Raw genomic sequence first — 21,693 nt, 5'->3', positions numbered from 1 at the left:
CTATTAATATGCTTCTATGCTAATATGTATGGGTCGGTGGGGCTAGGTCGATCCTGCCCTAGCTCCATACCTGATCCAACACGAGAACATGTAAGCTGGACCCAGAACTTGATCCGGTTTCGGATCCGATCTAGGTTGGGTCAAGGTCAATGGAACCAAAACTCGATCCATGGGGCCCAAAATCTAGGTCCATATCTAGCCGGGTCGACCGACCCAATTCCCGAACGTTCGGGCAATCGTGTTATTCTAAAATTGACGGTGTTCGGGTAACTTGTCTATATTTTCTCTATGGTCCCTGTACTTTGCCCCTCTTCTTACAGATTTGCTGGTCCACACCCGTCGCTCTCTCCTCTGTTGTTGATAGAAAGAGAGAGAGATTTCAGCAAGAGAGAGAGAGAGAGAGAGAGAGGGATTCTTCTTGGGAGTATCTCTTAGGGAGAGAGAGAGATTACGGATTCTTCCAAGTAGAGGGAAGAAGAAACTCCCGAGTGATCCATACAAATAGAGACGCAATAAGAGAACTTGAGTAATGAAAAAGGGATCGTAATGGAGAAAATCAGAGGCCCCATAAAGGAGGGTGGTGGTTATGTGAGCAGTTCTCTGGCCGTTGGAGGTGGAATGAGGTACAACCCACGTCATCTTCTTCTTCATTTCTTCTTATATATGGATTGAATTTGTTGGGTTTATTTTTCTCTTTAGGGGCCTCCTAGGATCTATGGACCCATGTATTTCCTGTGATGAATTATGCTTATGAGTTTTATACATTCTTGCGTTTCAACATTGAAATTGTTTGGTGGTCATCTGTGGTTTGTGGTTTGATTTGGTAGGGTCAAATGTTCCTTTCTGTTTAGATAATAAAGGGAAACTTTTAGAGCGTGCTCTCCTTTGAACTTCAATATTCAAAACCGGGTTTTTTTTTTTGGGTGGACAAACATTTTGGTTTCAGCATTACAGAACTGTGAATCATGGTCAAGATCTTGTCTTTCTGCATTTTTGTAGTGCTGAACTCCTACTGAGCACAAGTGATTAATCAAAATTAACATTTCTACTAATTATGACCTAATTCAATAGTAGGATCTCATGGTCAAGCTTCCTTGATTCATTTTTCATGGTCCAAGAAAATGCATATTCCCTGCTCTGGTATATTTTTTGATGTATTCTAAAGGTAAAGGACTGAGAAATAGGGCACAATAAAATGGAACTTCACCCTCTTATTTTAATAGAAAGCCCTTTTTTATAATAAAGAAAGAAACAAGGAGGGAATCATTCTACTTCACGTGGGAATCACTCATCACTTGGAGAATAATCACTCGCTATCTAGAGAAGACTCAAGACAGCTCTCCATTTTAAGTTGCTGGAATGGATCCCTTTAGGGGGTATTTATAGGCTAAGGAAGATATTTCTAGAGAGATTATCAAGAAATCTCTAGAGAAAGTTCCTGTATACTTTTTTAAATAATAATTTATTGCTGAAAATTTTAAGAGACGTTTTTAGGAAACTTCCTAGGATAATGATTTAATTTTGTGTTAGGCTTCTTGGGAACCTTCAAGAATCTTTCTTCTAGACTTAGGGATGAATCAGTTAGTCGAAGGACCTATCTTCTTCAGAGTCTCACATATGAGGTGGGTGGATTTGAGAATTTACCTCAAAATCATGAAATGACTCCAACTCTTCATTGCAATATAAAAGTTAACCTTACTCTCAAAAAAAAAAAAAAATGAAATGACCCCTAGTTTCAAGAAATCCTAAAGAAATGCCAGACTCAAGTGACCTATCTGGATTTCATGATCCATGAAGGCTTTTTAATTCAAAGGAAATCGCCTTTGTATACCTAAGTGTTCCCTTAAACTTACAATCATTTTTAAGCTGCATGGAGGTGGTCTAGGGCGACATTTTGGTCAAAACAAGACTCAAGATCATGTAGAAGAAAAGCACTTTTGGCCTAAATTGAAAAGAGATTGTGGAAAATTTGTTCAAAGATGTGGGACCTGTCAGCGTGCAAAAGGATGCACACCGGTTTATACACCCCACTACCCATGCCTACAAAACCTTGGGTGGAATTTTAGCCTAGACTTTGTGGTGGGACTTCCGATAACAAGACAAGGGCTATATTACTTGTTGATCGATTCTCTAAAATGGCCTACTTCATACCTTGTAAAAATACAACGGATGTTACTCGGACTGCAATCCTATTTTTTCGAGAGGTTGTGAAGCTTCATGGGGTGCCCAAAACCATAACTTCATATAGGGATGCAAGATTTATTAGCCACTTTTGGAGGACATTATGGCGACTCATGGGCACTCAATTACAATTTAGTAGTGCCTATCTCCCACAAACTAATGGGCAGACAAAGGTTGTCAATAGAATCTTAGGAAGTCTCCTTCGAAGTCTTGCCGGAGATCGATTAGGGTCTCAGGATTCTGTTCTTGCACAAGCTGAGTTCGCTTATAACAGTTCAAAGAATCATTCAACGGGCAAAAGACCATTGCACATTTTGGATGTGACACCGATATCAAACCCTCATTGTTGTAGTGCAAATGCTACTGATCTGACTGATCATTCGAAAGAAGTCCATGACAATGTTCATCGTAAGTTAGCCGAGGCATATGAACAATATAAAGTTGATACTAATAAAAGTCGTCGAGCAAAGGAGTTTAATGAAGGGTATCCGGTTATAGTGTACCTTCATCGTGAAAGGTTTTCTAGCAGGAAAATATAATAAACTCGAACACTGGAAGATAGGATCATGTGGAATCTGGAAACGCATTGGGGAAAATGCCTATCGCCTTGAGTTACCTAAAGGAATAGGGATGAGCCCAGTTTTCAACATTTCAGATTTATTCAAATATCATGGAGAAGCTGATACTATCAGTTGGGACGAGGTCCGAGAAAATTTACCTATGCAAGAGAATGAGTGTATTCTTGACATTATTGATACCCGAAATACAATGACCTGTCAAGGACACCTCACTCAATACCTAGTGCGGTGGAAAGACAAACTTGAATCTAAAGACGCTTGGCTGACAGAGGAGCAATTAAAAGAAACTAATATGGAAATATGGAGGTCCGTGGTCAATAACTCGAGGATGAGTTCTTGAAGGGGGTTGATTGATGCATCCCTAAATTTAGAAGAATATTCTCGAAGGTTCCAAAGAAACCTAGAACAAATTAAATCATTATTCTAAGAAGTTTCCTAGAAACTTCTCTAGAAATTTCCAGCAATAAATCATTGTTTAAAGAAGTATCTAGGAACCTCCTCTAGAAATTTCTTGATAATCTCTCTGAAAATATCTTCCTTAGCCTATGAATACCACCCAAAGGGGTCCATTCTAGCAACACAAATTTGAGAGTTGTCTTGAGTCTTCTTGAGAGTGAGAGATTCCTTTCCAGGTGGTGATTTTTTATTCCCACGTGAGGTTGAGTGATTCCCTCCTTGTTTATTTCTTGCAATCAATGACTAGTGCCATAATAGAATTAAAATTCCTAAGGAACCGGTGGTAGAAGGTGGCCAGCCTATGAAAACTTTGTACTTTTGATAGAGATTTTGGTGTTTGCCACTTCACAATGGCTTTAACTTTATCTTGATCTGCATGAATCCCTTCAACTGATACTATGTAGCCTAAAAAGACTACAAGGTCTGTCATAAAAGAGCACTTCTTGAAATTGACATATAACTTTGCTCCTTGTAAGGCTTGAAAGACCTTTCTTAGGTGTTCCTTATGGGATTTCTTCATTCTTGCTATAGATCAAGATGTCAACAAATACAACCACAATTTTTTCCCATAAAGGGGCGCATGACCTGTACCGTTAGCCTCGTAAATGTGCTAGGATCGTTCGACAGCCTGAATGGCATTATTAACCACTCATATAGTCCATCTTTTGTTTTGAAGGCCGTTTTCCACTAATCTCATGAGCGGATATGAATTTGATGATATCCACTACGTAGATCTATTTTTGAGAAATTTTTTGAACCAGCTAGCTCATTGAGCATATCATCAAGCTGTGGAGTTGGAAACCGACATTTGACAGTGATCTTGTAGATGGCTCGACTGTCTATGCACATCCTCTAAGACCCATCTTTCTTTGGTGTCAGTAGGCAGCAACAACAAGAGGGCTTATACTTTCTTGAATAAATCCCTTTCTAAGGAGCTCATGAACCTACTTCTGAAGCTCTTGATGCTCAACAGGACTCATTTGGTAGTGGGGCAAGTTAGGGAGGCTTGAACCTGGCACTAAGTCAATCTGATGTTGGATATTCCTCATTGGAGGTAGACCCTTTGGTAACTCATCAGGGGTCACATCAGCAAATTCATTAAGTAGGTCTTTCACACCTTCGGGTACATTGTGCTCCTCTCCTTTTTGTTCTTTGGCTACTTATACATAAATTAAATCATCCTCTTTTGCCTTCATAAAAGCTTTAAAAGATAACAAGTTGACATTTTTGTCTTTGAAAATTTGAGGGGTAGGAGAATCTCGTAAGGGACAAAGACGTAGCTTGACTCCATCTTTAACGAATGAGTAAGTGTTTTGTCGGCCATCATGTACTGCACCACGGTCATATTGCCATCGCCTTCCTAAAATGAGGTGGCATGCATCCATAAGAAGAACATCGCACCTTATTTCATCCTGATATTGCTTCCTTATGCTGAATTTAACCAAGCACCTTCTGTCAACTGGAACTTCACCCCCCTTTTTTAAACCACCTAACTTTATAAGGATGTGGGTGCTTTTCAGTCTTAAGTTTTAATTTTCCTATCATCTCAGTAGAGACTATGTTTTAACAAGACCCATAGTCACTGACTAGGCTACATATCTTGCCATAAGCAGTGCACTTAGTTCAGAAGATGTTTGTTCTTAACCAGCCTTCAGTAGATTCGCTTTTAGGGGCTGTCAGGACACTCCTAATCATCAAACTCTCTCCTTCATTGGCATGGAGCTCATTCCAAGGGCAAGAATCACCATCCTTGTCATCATCAAACTTTGGTTCATCAACTTCATCCCCTCCCATAGGGTCTAGACGATGTAGATTCTTCTTTGGACATTCAACAGCCCTATGGTGCATCTCTCCACACCTAAAACAAGTGTGAGAAGGGTTTCTAACAACAACCTTTGAGGTGTTGCAGTCTGCTAGTTCCCTACTTGAGGTTTTCGGAAGCTTGAATTTCGTGGTGTGCCTATGTTGACTTTACCTTTTGAAACCTTTAATGGGTTCCCTTGCTTCAATTGACAAGAAAGCCTTTTCCGTTTTTGTTCAGATTTTAAGGCCATTTGGTAGGCGTCATTCATGTCCCATATGTGTAGCAATGCAAGCTCATCTTGTAACATAGGTTTTAACCCACTAATTTATCTAGCTACTAATTGTTCTTCACTTTCCGGAACTTGAGCTCAACATAAGAGTTGGTAGAATTCCTCAGTGTATTCTTGCACACTTTGGTCTACCTTTTGTTTTAGATGATGAAACATTTTATATACATCTTGCTTGTAATAAGAAGGAACAACACGGGCAGGTAGTTTCTCCTTCATTTTTTACCATGTTTGTATTTTTCCTTTCCATGTCGAAACCGGTCATTTTGTAAAGTTTGTCACCAAATTAGAGCATGACCCTTAAGTTTAGTGGCAACAAACTCTACCTTTTTAAGTTCCAGTAGTTCCCGCCATTCAAAGAAAGTTTCAATACTTCTTATTCAATCAACAAAGTAGTCGGGATCAAGTTTACCACAATAATCTTCAATATCAACTCAAATGTTTCTATCGCCTCCTTCCATAGCCTTGGCCAAACCTCTCTAGGGCTGATTCTTGCCATCCATCAATTGTTTGCGCAAGTGGGTTTTCCTTGGCAACACTAGAACTTTCTTCATGGCTACTAGAAGTGTTGGAACTCCTCCCACTTCTTCTTACTTCATGAACTAAGTCCTTAACTAATGCTTTTAGCTTAGAAAACTCAGCATGATAGGGGTATTGGTAGTCGCTTGACCAAGTCTTACTCACCCTGCCATGGGTTTGTTGGCTCTGATACCAAATGATGTATTCTAAAGGCAAAGGATTGAGAAATAAGGCACAATAAAATGGAACTTCACTTATTTATTTTAATACAAAGCTAATACGACTGTTTTTTTATAAGAAGAAAAGAAACAAGGAGGGGGTCACTCGACCTCACGTGGGAATCACTCACCACTTGAAGAGGAATAACTCACTCTCAAAAAGACTCAAGACAACTCTCAATTCTAAGTTATTGAAATGGACCCCTTTGGGGGGTATTTATAGGCTAAGGACGATATTCTAGAGAGATAATCGAGAAATTTCTAGAGGAGGTTCCTAGATACTTCTTTAAACAATGATTTGTTGCTGGAAATTTCTAGAAAAGTTTCTAAGAAACTTCCTAGGATAATGATTTAATTTTGTTCTAGGTTTCTTTAGAACTATCAAGAATCTTTCTTCTAGATTTAGGGATGCATCATTTTTGTTGATATCTTGGAAGTACTTCAAAATGTGGAAAACATGCTTTCTCCAAAAAAACCAAAAAAAAAAAAGCATTCTTTAATCTTAATTCATAGGAACTACGTTATGTGCAATGTTGCCCACTAAAATGAATGGTTAGTAGGTGGGACCCACCATTGGGGTGATTTCTGGTTATGTTGGGTCCCACTTAGTCTCTAACACTATTTGTGGTTTCACTTGATAGTGATGATGATAGGGTTTATGGACTGTGGTTTTTCTGTAGTCCTTAGAAATAGAATATATGTATATATATATATATATATATATATAGGGAAAAGATGAGATTAGCCCACTAGCTCATATGAACATATGAGCCCAACGTTTCAGATTGATTCTAGACTGATCTGACGATCACGGATGTCAGGTAGTGTTTGAATTTTAGCTTTTTTTCTACAAATCCAAATCACTTGAAATTTTAGGTGCGTGTTTATCAAAAATAGATGAATTTTCGAAAAATATCAAAAAAATATTTTACATGAAATAAATTGGCCAAAATACCCCCCAAAACGTTTTGGGGGTATTTTGGTCATTTTGATTTTTGCAAATAATTTTTTTTATATATTTATTAGGTGCGTCTTGATGAGAAGAACACACACCTAAACTTTCAAGTGATTTGGATTTATAAAAAAAAGAATAAAATTCAAGCACTATCGAACATCCGTGATCGTCAGATCGGCTCAGAATCAATCTGGTCCGTTGGGCTCTAGCGGGCTAATCTCATCTTTTCACGAATCACCCTTATCCCTTGCTCTACAATTGTTCGCAGAAAATCAGAATAATACTACTATTGTACCTTCACCTTATTATCCAATGGGTTCTCGAGGCACTTGTCGCCGCGATAAACAACCCATGCAAAATATTGTTCCATATGAAGGGGAACCATCGCCTTTGGCAATACGGTCACCTTCACAGTCACCCATTCACCAAATTACCTATCCAGAAGCACATGCTTCTACTCCTCTATATTCACCAGCTCAATCCAAGACCACCTCCATACCTAATACATCCAGATCTGCATACATAGAAAGAGCCTATCTAATAGGTATCACCATAGATGAACAACATATTCATACAGATCCCATTAAACTTGCACCTTTGTATCTGATAAACCATCTCAACCCTACCAATGGGGTAAAGACCAGAAAATATTACGAAGCCATACTCATGGAAACAAGGTCCATCTCTGTTGTCCATTACCATCAGCAAAATACCAGAATAATTGCCTATTCCAAGGTTCAAATAAAAAAGCTTCTTTCTTATGATAAGTGGGGTTGCAATCCCCCACAGGGAAAGAAATTGCACAACCCAGATTTCTCATACAAATATTATAAATATGCCGAGTATATAGAAGCCTGGCACAAATTCTTTTATTATCAAAATCCAAACAACACACATAGCTGGTATCTTCAATTCCGGCGACCTATTTTCGAAAGATTCCCCACATGGTTTCAAAATTGGTTCTTAGTGTGGGGTTCAACTTCTTTGATACTACCTCATGCTTTCAAAAACCTGCAGGAACAATTTGTGCAATATAATAATAGTGACAATACAATTGACACTCACCTATACTTCATGGCCTTATATCAGCTCCCATGGATCATGAAATGGGACTACACCATCTCAGTCAATAATACCAATGATTATACCTATATTCCTCGATTGGGGAAAACCATCTCTGTTAAATGGTGGGACATTTTCAAAATGGATCTCACAGCTACCACACCAAAAAGAATACCCCCACCAATACCTAAATACCAGCCAAACCCAAATACAACAAACACCTCTTTTGACTTTCCAACCTACCTTCGTAACATGTTGCAAACCAATCCCAATGCATCCAAAGAAGAATTAGAAAAACAAATGAAGGAAATCTTCGCTGAAGCCGGAAGAAAACCAGTCTCCTCCGAAGAAACAGTACAATCTTCCCCACTCCACACCAATAGATACCTCCAATTGAGTGAAGACGATCCAGAAGAAACGGATCCAGAAGAGTTCAGTCAAAGACCATAAAAGTCTCTATCATCATCACCACCGACAATACCACCAATAATCCAAGAAGACAAAAGCTTACCGACAGAAAAAGACAAGAAAGACTGTTCCAAGATTCCAAGCACTGTACCCACCGACATGCACGACAAAAGACATGGCCACATCACCGACAAGAAACACTATTCCAGATGCTTCACTGTAGCCACCAGCATAAAAACCAAAATTGTTACTGTAGCAATAATCAGATACGACAAAGAAGGACACTGTTCCCAGATGCCTCTTTTTAATTTTTTGTTTTCTTCTACTTTTGTCCTACTCCTTTGGGTCACCTCAGTTTACTATAAGTCTTTTCCCTTTCCTTTTGCTTTATCCTTTACTTCGAAGGGAAGCAAACTCCTTCGTCTATAAAAGGACCAAAGGCCTCTCATTTGAGGCAAGGTCTTCCACTTCCCCTCTCAGCTCATAAACTCTTCTGCTCTCTCCCATTTTCCTCTTTACTCAGAAGCTCCTTCACTTCTATTTCTTTCTCTCAAAGACTTCTACTCTGATCTTCGACCTCCTCTACTACTTTATCCTCCTATTTCATTTCTCTCCCAGATAAGATTCTAGTCTCTCTTCTCTAAAAAATATCACTGTTCTCGAAGTGTTATAACAACCAGAGCTATCCTGACCTTCATAGCTCTCGTAGTTCAAACATCTCATCAGGTTCTATCTTATCCTTTCACCTTTTATTTTTATAGCCATTATGTGTGACTGCAATCTAAATTCTCTCCCTTCCTACTGTCCATAACACTGGAAACTGTTTTCCAGTTATTGTATTTGCAAACAGTAAGTTTATTTCAGTGTGCCCTTTATCATTAAAGAATTTCAGTGTGCCCCTTATCTGTAAAGAATTTCAGTGTGCCTCTTATCTGTAATACGTTGTTATCTGATTATCTGTAAAATATACAGTTGTTATACAATTACTTTATGATGTGAATAAAATGCCATTTTATTTGCAGAAGCATACATAGTCATATGCCTCATAACATCCAATATTTTTAATTCTGATAATCCATCTATTTGCCAATTGACTATTGATCTTCCTGAGTATGATACTGCCTGTTGTATGGCATCTTCTTCCATTTGTATATCAACAGGTGTGGGTCGTGATATGGTAAAGCTGTTATTGGTTTCCAGTATTTTCCATAAGCTATTCTGTTTATGGTTTCGAAAATAACGGTAGTATCCATAAATGCTTTTTCTTGATTTTGGATTATATCTTCTGTGATTGGTTCTTCTTCCTGAAGCATCATTGTCTCATGCTCCGGTAATATTGCTTTGCCTCTATCAGACGACTCAGGTGGTATATTAACAATAGGTGGAATAGTTATTTGTGGAGAAGGTATTCCTTTAATATCTAGTTGGAGATAATTTTGATATTAATTGATCCATGAGGGATTTGTTATTATCTCCAATATGGAATTTATTTTTATTTAATTCTGAAGGTGGTTTGAACAAAACTGATTTAGGAATAATTGTAGCAGAAGGTTGTTCTTTGGTGACAAGTCTTTCTATTCTTTCTGCCTGTCTTCTTAGAGATTGCATATACAGATTGGTATAATTATTTTGTTCCACAATATGGGGAATCAATTCTTGTTTCTTACTAAGTTCTTTGGGTAAGATTTTATATGGAGTAGCAATTATATCATATACTGATGGACATTTGGCAAGTTCATCTTTCATTGGGATAGATGTTTTGAGTATTAGACTTTTTTCAGGAGGGTGAGTACTAGCAATTGTAGTACCATCCGTACTAATATAAGTTTTCTCTTCTATTGTTTGAATTTCATCAAATGAAGGGATATGAAGTTTATGTTGATAATTACTTATTAACCATAGAAAAAATCCTTCTGTTTCCTTTTCCTTTTTAAGAAATTTATTATATTTAGCCTGTAATATTTCTCTTAATTGTAATGGTACTTTTGTAAGATACCATTGTCTAATATATTTATTTTCTTCTGACAAAATCTTGCTTGATATAATTATGATCATTTTTTTTCTTTTTTCTCTGTAGTTTAGCGGCTAAATATGCTGCTATATATTCATCTGAATATTTATCATTTGAATTGTCATATTCTTCTACTTGTAAAGTTAATATTTGAAAGTCTTGTAATTCTTCTATACTGGGTTCAGTAGTATTTGTAATACTAGATTCAGGAGTGTATGTGGGAATAACAACATGATCTGTTGTTCTCCGTGTTCCTTGAAATTGTAGGTCTGAACTAGGTATTGAAGAAGACTGAGTAGGAGGTGGTAGTATTATGACATTCGGATTAGTAGAATAAGATTTTCTACTTGGTATTTTATTTTTAATATTCCTTTTTCTATTAATATTAATATCATCCTGAACTTGTAATTGTTGAAATTTTATTTCAATATTGCCATCAGGATGTTCTATTATTTGATTAGGAATATGATGTTGGGGAACCTCTTGAGGTTGATTGGCATGTTGCAATGCCCATGACCGTGGTAGTCTAATATCTGACCATTTTATTGTTGTGGGAACGATCATATTTGATTTTTCCATATTTGTTTGGAATAATATTGTTTGATCTTTTTGATCAATTTGCATAATATTTGGACATAAGGTATTCATGACTTTATAATATATTCTATAAACTATTGCTAAGTTTTGAGAACCTTGGATCATATTAAAACCATGTGTTTTTAAATTAATGGTTAATATATCTAAAATATTTGGGTCAGTCAAAGAAGCAGAAAAATTTGGAAAACATTTAAAATATATGGGACCACTACAGAGGCTGGATTCAACCATGCCAAGTAGCGAGTCTGTGAAAATATTGTGTCTTGTATCTCTTAGGCATACAAGCACAGAGGTGTTCAACCCTAATCGGGTCAAAGGTTTCACGACTATTTGAATTAATCCAATATGTAAATATTTGTAATTATTTTCTTTATGTTTTTCAATTATCTTTTTTGAGAGTAGGTGAAAGTCTTCTTGGTTTTGAGTAACCGATAAACTTTCTTCTACAGTCTTGATGGCATAACCCATCTTGAATTTGAATGATCCTTTATTGTAAACGTCATGGATTGGTACCTTAGGTATGTTTCAATTTTGAATATTATGTTCGATGTCATTAATGACTATTTGTTCTTTATTTTTTACTTTAAGTGTTTGAGATGAAGTTGTATTTTTACTAGTTAGATTCTTTATTAAATTTGCCATCCGTAGGTTGCGGATAATGACAATCTGGACATTCAGTGGCCCAGCGTTTTCCCTAAGCGGCTCTTCCTGCCCTTGGCGGTACTTTGCAATAGGCGTTCACTTGTCTCTTGCCTTAACTCTCGAACCAACTTTATAGGATGTAAATTTAACTTAGTTTCGCTAGTCAAGATGTAACTTGTATCTCATACAACTTATTGATGTAAGAAGAACAGGTTTACTGTTTTGACAGTTTAACTGTTTGCACAGTTTCACTGTTAGACAGTTCTACTGTTGTAACTCTGACAGTTTTACTGTATGGCTCTGATACCAACTTCGGCCCGGATCTACAGTACTGTCAAATTGCTTTATAGGTTGAATCTAATTGATTTTGTTATGCGAAACTATTTAATTTTATGATTTAATTTTATGCAGGAATTTTTTATAATAAATAGGTAAACAATAAGCTATTGTATTTAACTAGTTCTTGTAAAATCTTATAATAATTAAGGATAAACAGGATTATGCACAATAAAGGAATAATAGAAATATCAATTACAAACCATTGGGCATAATTAAACTCACCAACTTTTATACTAAATAAAATCTTAAACTGCATTTTATTCACATCATAAAGTAACTGTATAACAACTGTATATTTTACAGGTAATCAGATAACAACGTATTACAGATAAGAGGCACCCTGAAATTCTTTACAGATAAGAGGCACACTGAAATTCTTTACAGATAAGAGGCACACTGAAATTCTAGAAAAGAAATTACAAATAAGAGGCATACTTGAAATAAACTTACTGTTTGCAAATACAATAATTGGAAAACAGTTTCCAGTGTTGTGGACAGTTGGAAGGGAGAGAATTTAGATTGCAGTCACACATAATGGCTATAAAAATAAAAGGTGAAAGTATAAGATGGAACCTGATGAGATGTTTGAACTACGAGAGCTATGAAGGTCAGGATAGCTCTGGTTGGTATAACACTTCGAGAACAGTGATATTTTTCAGAGAAGAGAGACTAGAATCTTATCTGGGAGAGAAATGAAGTAGGAGGATAAAGTAGTAGAGGAGGTCGAAGATCAGAGTAGAAGTCTTTGAGAGAAAGAAATAGAAGTGAAGGAGCTTCTGAGTAAAGAGGAAAAGGGGAGAGAGCAGAAGAGTTTATGAGCTGAGAGGGGAAGCGGAAGACCTTGCCTCAAATGAGAGGCCTTTGGTCCTTTTATAGACGAAGGAGTTTGCTTCCCTTCGAAGTAAAGGATAAAGCAAAAGGAAAGGGAAAAGACTTAGAGTAAACTGAGGTGACCCAAAGGAGTAAGACAAAAGTAGAAGAAAACAAAAAATTAAAAAGAGGCATCTGGGAACAGTGTCCTTCTTTGTCGTATCTGATTATTGCTACAGTAACAATATTGGTTTTTATGCTGGTGACTACAGTGAAGCATCTGGAATAGTGCTTCTTGTCGGTGATGTGGCCATGTCTTTTGTCGTGCATGTCGGTGGGTACAGTGCTTGGAATCTTGGAACAGTCTTTCTTGTCTTTTTCTGTCGGTCAGCTTGTCTTCTTGGATTATTAGTGGTATTGTCGGTGGTGATGATGATAGAGACTTTTATGGTTTTTGACTGAACTCTTCTGGTTCATCTTCTTCTGGATCCGTTTCTTATTGATCGTCTTCACTCAATTGGAGGTATCTATTGGTGTGGAATGGGGAAGATTGTACTGTTTCTTCGGAGGAGACTGGTTTTCTTCCGGCTTCAGCGAAGATTTCCTTCATTTGTTTTTCTAATTCTTCTTTGGATGCATTGGGATTGGTTTGCAACATGTTACGAAGGTAGGTTGGAAAGTCAAAAGAGGTGTTTGATGTATTTGGGTTTGGCTGGTATTTAGGTATTGGTGGGGGTATTCTTTTTTGTGTGGTAGCTGTGAGATCCATTTTGAAAATGTCCCACCATTTAACAGAGATGGTTTTCCCCAATCGAGGAATATAAGTATAATCATTGGTATTATTGACTGAGATGGTGTAGTCCCATTTCATGATCCATGGGAGCTGATATAAGGCCATGAAGTATTGGTAAGTGTCAATTGTATTGTCACTATTATTATATTGCACAAATTGTTCCTGCAGGTTTTTGAAAGCAGGAGGTAGTATCAAAGAAGTTGAACCCCACACTAAGAACCAATTTTGAAACCATGTGGGGAATCTTTCGAAAATAGGTAGCCGGAATTGAAGATACCAGCTATGTGTGTTGTTTGGATTTTGATAATAAAAAAATATGTGCCAGGCTTCTATATACTCGGCATATTTATAATATTTGTATGAGAAATCTGGGTTGTGCAATTTCTTTCTCTGTGCGGGATTACAACCCCACTTATCATAAGAAAGAAGCTTTTTTATTTGAACCTTGGAATAAGCAATTATTCTGGTATTTTACTGATAGTAATGGACAACAGAGATGGACCCTGTTTCCATGAGTATGGCTTCGTAATATTCTCTGGTCTTTACCCCATTGGTAGGGTTGAGATGGTTTATCAGATACAAAGGTGCAAGTTTAATGGGATCTGTATGAATATGTTGTTCATCTATGGTGATATCCATTAGATAGGCTCTTTCTATGTATGCAGATCTGGATGTATTAGGTATGGAGGTGGTCTTGGATTGAGCTGGTGAATATAGAGGAGTAGAAGCATGTGCTTCTGGATAGGTAATTTGGTGAATGGGTGACTGTGAAGGTGACCGTATTGCCAAAGGCGATGGTTCTCCTTCATATGGAACAATATTTTGCATGGGTTGTTTATCGCAGCGAGAAGTGCCTCGAGAACCCATTGGATAATAAGGCGAAGGTACAATAGTAGTGTTATTCTGATTTTCTACGAACAATTGTAGAGCAAGGGATAAGGGTGATTCGTCGTCGTTGGTGTCAGTGTTGCCCCCCCTTCAAAAATTCACGGGTTAAAAAATCAGGTAATGAATTGGAAGACCCGGGAAGGTATTCGATAGAAAAATCAAAGGTGGATAATATATCCTGCCATCGAGCAAATATTTGTGTAGAAACTAAATTTTGAACCAACATGTTCTCATACGAACCGACTGCAAGGCAGCCAAGGATATTCTGCAAAAAGATGTTCAAAATTTAGTTTCTAAACAAATATTTGCTCGATGACAGGCTATATTATCGGCCTTTGATTTTTCTATCGAACACCTTCCCGGGTCTTCCAATTCATTACCTGATTTTTTAACCCGTGAATTTTTACAGGGGGGGCAACACTGACACCAACGACGACGAATCACCCTTATCCCTTGCTCTACAATTGTTCGCAGAAAATCAGAATAATACTACTATTGTACCTTCACCTTATTATCCAATGGGTTCTCGAGGCACTTCTCGCCGCGATAAACAACCCATGCAAAATATTGTTCCATATGAAGGGGAACCATTGCCTTTGGCAATACGGTCACCTTCACAGTCACCCATTCACCAAATTACCTATCCAGAAGCACATGCTTCTAATCCTCTATATTCACCAGCTCAATCCAAGACCACCTCCATACCTAATACATCCAGATCTGCATACATAGAAAGAGCCTATCTAATGGATATCACCATAGATGAACAACATATTCATACAGATCCTATTAAACTTGCACCTTTGTATCTGATAAACTATCTCAACCCTACCAATGGGGTAAAGACCAGAGAATATTACGAAGCCATACTCATGGAAACAGGGTCCATCTCTATTGTCCATTACTATCAGCAAAATACCAGAATAATTGCCTATTCCAAGGTTCAAATAAAAAAGCTTCTTTCTTATGATAAGTGGGGTTGCAATCTCCCACAGGGAAAGAAATTGCACAACCCAGATTTCTCATACAAATATTATAAATATGCCGAGTATATAGAAGCCTTGCACAAATTCTTTTATTATCAAAATCCAAACAACACACATAGCTGGTATCTTCAATTCCGGCTACCTATTTTCGAAAGATTCCCCACATGGTTTCAAAATTGGTTCTTAGTGTGGGGTTCAACTTCTTTGATACTACCTCATGCTTCAAAAACCTGCAGGAACAATTTGTGCAATATAATAATAGTGACAATACAATTGACACTCACCTATACTTCATGGCCTTATATCAGCTCCCATGGATCATGAAATGGGACTACACCATCTCAGTCAATAATACCAATGATTATACCTATATTCCTCGATTGGGGAAAACCATCTCTGTTAAATGGTGGGACATTTTCAAAATGGATCTCACAGCTACCACACCAAAAAGAATACCCCCACCAATACCTAAATACCAGCCAAACCCAAATACATCAAACACCTCTTTTGACTTTCCAACCTACCTTCGTAACATGTTGCAAACCAATCCCAATGCATCCAAAGAAGAATTAAAAAAACAAATGAAGGAAATCTTTGCTGAAGCCGTAAGAAAACCAGTCTCCTCCGAAGAAACAGTACAATCTTCCCCACTCCACACCAATAGATACCTCCAATTGAGTGAAGACGATCCAGAAGAGTTCAGTCAAAGACCATAAAAGTCTCTATCATCATCACCACCGACAATACCACCAATAATCCAAGAAGACAAAAGCTTACCGACAGAAAAAGACAAGAAAGACTGTTCCAAGATTCCAAGCACTGTACCCACCGACATGCACGACAAAAGACATGGCCACATCACCGACAAGAAATACTATTCCAGATGCTTCACTGTAGCCACCAGCATAAAAACCAAAATTGTTACTGTAGCAATAATCAGATACGACAAAGAAGGACACTGTTCCCAGATGCTTCTTTTTAATTTTTTGTTTTCTTCTACTTTTGTCCTACTCCTTTGGGTCACCTCAGTTTACTTTAAGTCTTTTCCCTTTCCTTTTGCTTTATCCTTTACTTCGAAGGGAAGCAAACTCCTTCGTCTATAAAAGGACCAAAGGCCTCTCATTTGAGGCAAGGTCTTCCGCTTCCCCTCTCAGCTCATAAACTCTTCTGCTCTCTCCCATTTTCCTCTTTACTCAGAAGCTCCTTCACTTCTATTTCTTTCTCTCAAAGACTTCTACTCTGATCTTCGACCTCCTCTACTACTTTATCCTCCTACTTCATTTCTCTCCCAGATAAGATTCTAGTCTCTCTTCTCTGAAAAATATCACTGTTCCCGAAGTGTTATACCAACCAGAGCTATCCTGACCTTCATAGCTCTCGTAGTTCAAACATCTCATCAGGTTCTATCTTATACTTTCACCTTTTATTTTTATAGCCATTATGTGTGACTGCAATCTAAATTCTCTCCCTTCCTACTGTCCACAACACTGGAAACTGTTTTCCAGTTATTGTATTTGCAAACAGTAAGTTTATTTCAGTGTGCCTCGTATCTGTAAAGAATTTCAGTGTGCCCCTTATCTGTAAAGAATTTCAGTGTGCCTCTTATCTGTAACACGTTGTTGTCTGATTATCTGTAAAATATACAGTTGTTATACAATTACTTTATGATGTGAATAAAATGCAGTTTAAGATTTTATTTAGTATAAAAGTTGGTGAGTTTAATTATGCCCAATAGTTTGTAATTAATATTTCTATTATTCCTTTATCGTGCATAATCCTGTTTATCCTTAATTATTATAAGATTTTACAAGAACTAGTTAAATACAATAGCTTATTGTTTACCTATTTATTATAAAAAATTCCTACATAAAATTAAATCATAAAATTAAATAGTTTCGCATAACAAAATCAATTAGATTCAACCTATAAAGCAATTTGACAGTACTGTAGATCCGGGCCGAAGTTGGTATCAGAGCCATACAGTAAAACTGTCAGAGTTACAACAGTAGAACTGTCTAACAGTGAAACTGTGTAAACAGTTAAGTGGTCAAAGCAGTAAACCTGTTCTTCTTACATCAATAAGTTGTATGAGATACAAGTTACATCTTGACTAGCGAAACTAAGTTAAATTTACAGCCTAGAAAGTTGGTCCGAGAGTTAAGGCAAGAGACAAGTGAACGCCTATTGCAAAGTACCGTCAAGGCCAGGAAGAGCCGTTTAAGGAAAACGCTGGGCCACTGAATGTCCAGATTGTCATTATCCGCAACCTACGGATGGCAAATTTAATAAAGAATCTAACTAGTAAAAATGCAACTTCATCTCAAACACTTAAAGTAAAAAATAAAGAACAAATAGTCATTAATGACATCGAACATAATATTCAAAATTGGAACATACCTAAGGTACCAATCCATGACGTTTACAATAAAGGATCATTCAAATTCAAGATGGGTTATGCCATCAAGACTGTAGAAGAAAGTTTATCGGTTACTCAAAACCAAGAAGACTTTCACCTACTCTCAAAAAAGATAATTGAAAAACATAAAGAAAATAATTACAAATATTTACATATTGGATTAATTCAAATAGCCGTGAAACCTTTTACCCGATTAGGGTTGAACACCTCTGTGCTTGTATGCCTAAGAGATACAAGACAATATTTTCACAGACTCGCTACTTGGCATGGTTGAATCCAGCCTCTGTAGTGGTCCCATATATTTTAATTGTTTTCCAAATTTTTCTGTTTCTTTGACTGACCCAAATATTTTAGATATATTAACCATTAATTTAAAAACACATGGTTTTAATATGATCCAAGGTTCTCAAAACTTAGCAATAGTTTATAGAATATATTATAAAGTCATGAATACCTTACGTCCAAAGATTATGCAAATTGATCAAACAATATTATTCCAAACAAATATGGAAAAATCAAATATGATTGTTCCCAAAACAATAAAATAGTCAGATATTAGACTACCACAGTCATGGGCATTGCAACATGCCAATCAACCTCAAGAGGTTCCCCAACATCATATTCCTAATCAAATAATAGAACATCCTGATGGCAATATTGAGATAAAATTTCAACAATTACAAGTTCAGGATGATATTAATATTAATAGAAAAAGGAATATTAAAAATAAAATACCAAGTAGAAAATCTTATTCTACTAATCCGAATGTCATAATACTACCACCTCCTACTCAGTCTTCTTCAATACCTAGTTCAGACCTACAATTTCAAGGAACACGGAGAACAACAGATCATGTTGTTATTCCCACATATACTCCTGAATCTAGTATTACAAATACTACTGAACCCAGTATAGAAGAATTACAAGACTTTCAAATATTAACTTTACAAGTAGAAGAATATGACAATTCATATGATAAATATTCAGATGAATATATAGCAGCATATTTAGCCGCTAAACTACAGAGAAAAAAGAAAAAAAATGATCATAATTATATCAAGCAAGATTTTATGTCAGAAGAAAATAAATATATTAGACAATGGTATCTTACAAAAGTACCATTACAATTAAGAGAAATATTACAGGCTAAATATAATAAAAGGAAACGGAAACAGAAGGATTTTTTCTATGGTTAATAAGTAATTATCAACATAAACTTCATATCCCTTCATTTGATGAAATTCAAACAATAGAAGAAAAAACTTATATTAGTACGGATGGTACTACAACTGCTAGTACTCACCCTCCTGAAAAAAGTCTAATACTCAAAACATCTATCCCAATGAAAGATGAACTTGCCAAATCTCCATCAGTATATGATATAATTGCTACTCCATATAAAATCTTACCCAAAGAACTTGGTAAGAAACAAGAATTGATTCCCCATATTGTGGAACAAAATAATTATACCAATCTGTATATGCAATCTCTAGGAAGACAGGCAGAAAGAATAGAAAGACTTGTCACCAAAGAACAACCTTTTGCTACAATTATTCCTAAATCAGTTTTGTTCAAACCACCTTCAGAATTAAATAAAAATAAATTCCATATTGGAGATAATAACAAATCCCTCATGGATCAATTAATATCAAAATTATCTCAACTAGATATTAAAGGAATACCTTCTCCACAAATAACTATTCCACCTATTGTTAATATACCACCTGAGTCGTCTGATAGAGGCAAAGCAATATTACCGGAGCATGAGACAATGATGCTTCAGGAAGAAGAACCAATCATAGAAGATATAATCCAAAATCAAGAAAAAGCATTTATGGATACTACCCCTATTTTCGAAACCATAAACAGAATAGCTTATGGAAAATACTGGAAACCAATAACAGCTTTACCATATCACAAGCGACCCACACCTGTTGATATACAAATGGAAGAAGATGCCATACAACAGGCAGTATCATACTCAGGAGATCAATAGTCAATTGGCAAATAGATGGATTATCAGAATTAAAAATATTGGATGTTATGAGGCATATGACTATGTATGCTTCTGCAAATAAAATGGCAGGCAACCCTGACCAAGAAGTTGCAAAAGCAATAGTCAACAGATTTACTGGCTGGCTACGAGGATGGTGGGATTTCTATGTAGATGACAAAACCAAACAAAGAATCCTCACTAATACTAGGCAATGGACCGCCAGAAATGAACAAAACCAAGAAATAATATACACAGAGAGTGATGCTGTCAACACTCTAATATATACCATTACACTTCATTTTGTAGGCAGTACATCTTTACTAGCAGCAAGATCGGAAGATCTGCTATCTAATCTATGCTGTCCTACCCTATCACATTATAAGTGGTATAAAGATGTATTTTTTTCAAGATTATTAATAAGAGAAGACTGTCAGCTGGACCACTGGAAAGAGAAGTTTATAGCTGGTCTACCATATTTATTTGCTGAAAAAGTCAAGGAAAGGCTAAGGAAAAACATAATGGAATTATTGTCTATTCATCATATACCCTCGGAGAACTCTCCGCAGAAATATGTGCTGAAGGTTTAGCCTTATGCACAGATATGAAATTAAAAAGACAATTAGATAAACAAAAAATCACTAAGCGAAAAGAGCTTGGTGACTTCTGTGAACAATTTGGTTATTACCTTGATAAGAAAAATATGCCTGACAATCTATACAAGAAAAAGAAGAAATACAAAAAAGAAAAATATAAATCCAAAAATAAGGATACAGATAGGAAATATTATAAAAAATCTAAAAGAAAATTAATCAATAAATTTTCTCCCAATACAAAGAAAAAGAGAAAGTTGCCCGTATGTTATAAGTGTGGTAAAGTAGGACATTATAAACATCAGTGTAAATTAAAAAAGAAAATAGAATCATTAAATTTAGATGAATCAATAAAATCTAAATTATATAACATATTCAATTATGATTCCTCGTCTTCTACTTCTTCTGACTCTCATATCGATCAAATCCAAGATGATGATCTCATGTGGACAGACTCTTCTGACTCCACTAATGATTCAGATACAAATTCATCCAGCTCAAAGGATGATGATTGTAGTTGTCCAATATCAACACATAATGTTCACACACTTACACAAGAAGATAATTTCATTCTAGACATTATTGATAAAATTGTTGATCCAAATGAAAAAAGAGCTGTCATTACTCAATTTATTAATATTACAAAAAATAAAGCAAAACCAATTCCTTTGAATAAAACCCCTGATGAATATAACTTTGCTTCAATAATGAAAAGAGTAAGTGATCAACACACGTCTCAACAAAAAGAGCCAACCATTTCAGATCTCAAACAAGAAATCAAAGAAATAAAGACTGAAACAGTTCAACTAAAAAATAGAATTAAATCATTAGAATTACAACAAATGTCTCAACAAGATTCAGATACAGAAGAAATAAACTTTGATGAATTAATGAAAATTAATCCATTATTAGATATCCCTGAATCATCAGAAGCCAAAATAATACCTCTTCCTTCTGTGAATCTAATAGACAAAATAGTAGTTCAAAAATGGTTTGTCTATGTAAAAATAATAGTTGCTCAAGATTATAGTTTTGAAACATCAGCTTTAATAGATTCTGGAGCTGACTTAAATTGTATCAATGAAGGACTCGTACCTTCAAAATATTTTGACAAAACTACTCAAATATTAAATACAGTAGATGGAAGTAGATTATTTA

The 21,693-nt window shown here is 36.2% G+C and overlaps 1 protein-coding gene across 12 annotated transcripts in view; it reads left to right on the top strand.

The window, feature by feature from the left end:
* Window positions 1-398: 398 nt before the first annotated feature.
* The window catches only part of LOC18436949 (putative protein phosphatase 2C 11), a 48,627-nt gene continuing 27,332 nt past the window's right edge, over window positions 399-21,693 (top strand). For all 12 annotated transcript variants that reach the window (XR_016043604.1, XR_016043603.1, XR_016043608.1 and 9 more), the window contains exon 1: window positions 399-623. Coding sequence is in view for 4 of the 12 variants with exons in the window: in XM_088850768.1 (XP_088706894.1) it covers window positions 547-623 (77 nt within the window). In the remaining 8 variants the exon portion in view is untranslated. The remainder of the gene's footprint in view (window positions 624-21,693) is intronic.

Source organism: Amborella trichopoda, chromosome 11 (genome assembly GCF_054954075.1).
Source record: "Amborella trichopoda isolate Santa Cruz 75 chromosome 11, AtrichopodaSantaCruz75HAP2 v2.0, whole genome shotgun sequence".
Lineage (NCBI taxonomy): Eukaryota > Viridiplantae > Streptophyta > Magnoliopsida > Amborellales > Amborellaceae > Amborella > Amborella trichopoda.
Note: the sequence above shows the minus strand (reverse complement) of the source record. Positions and strands in the feature narration are given on the sequence as shown.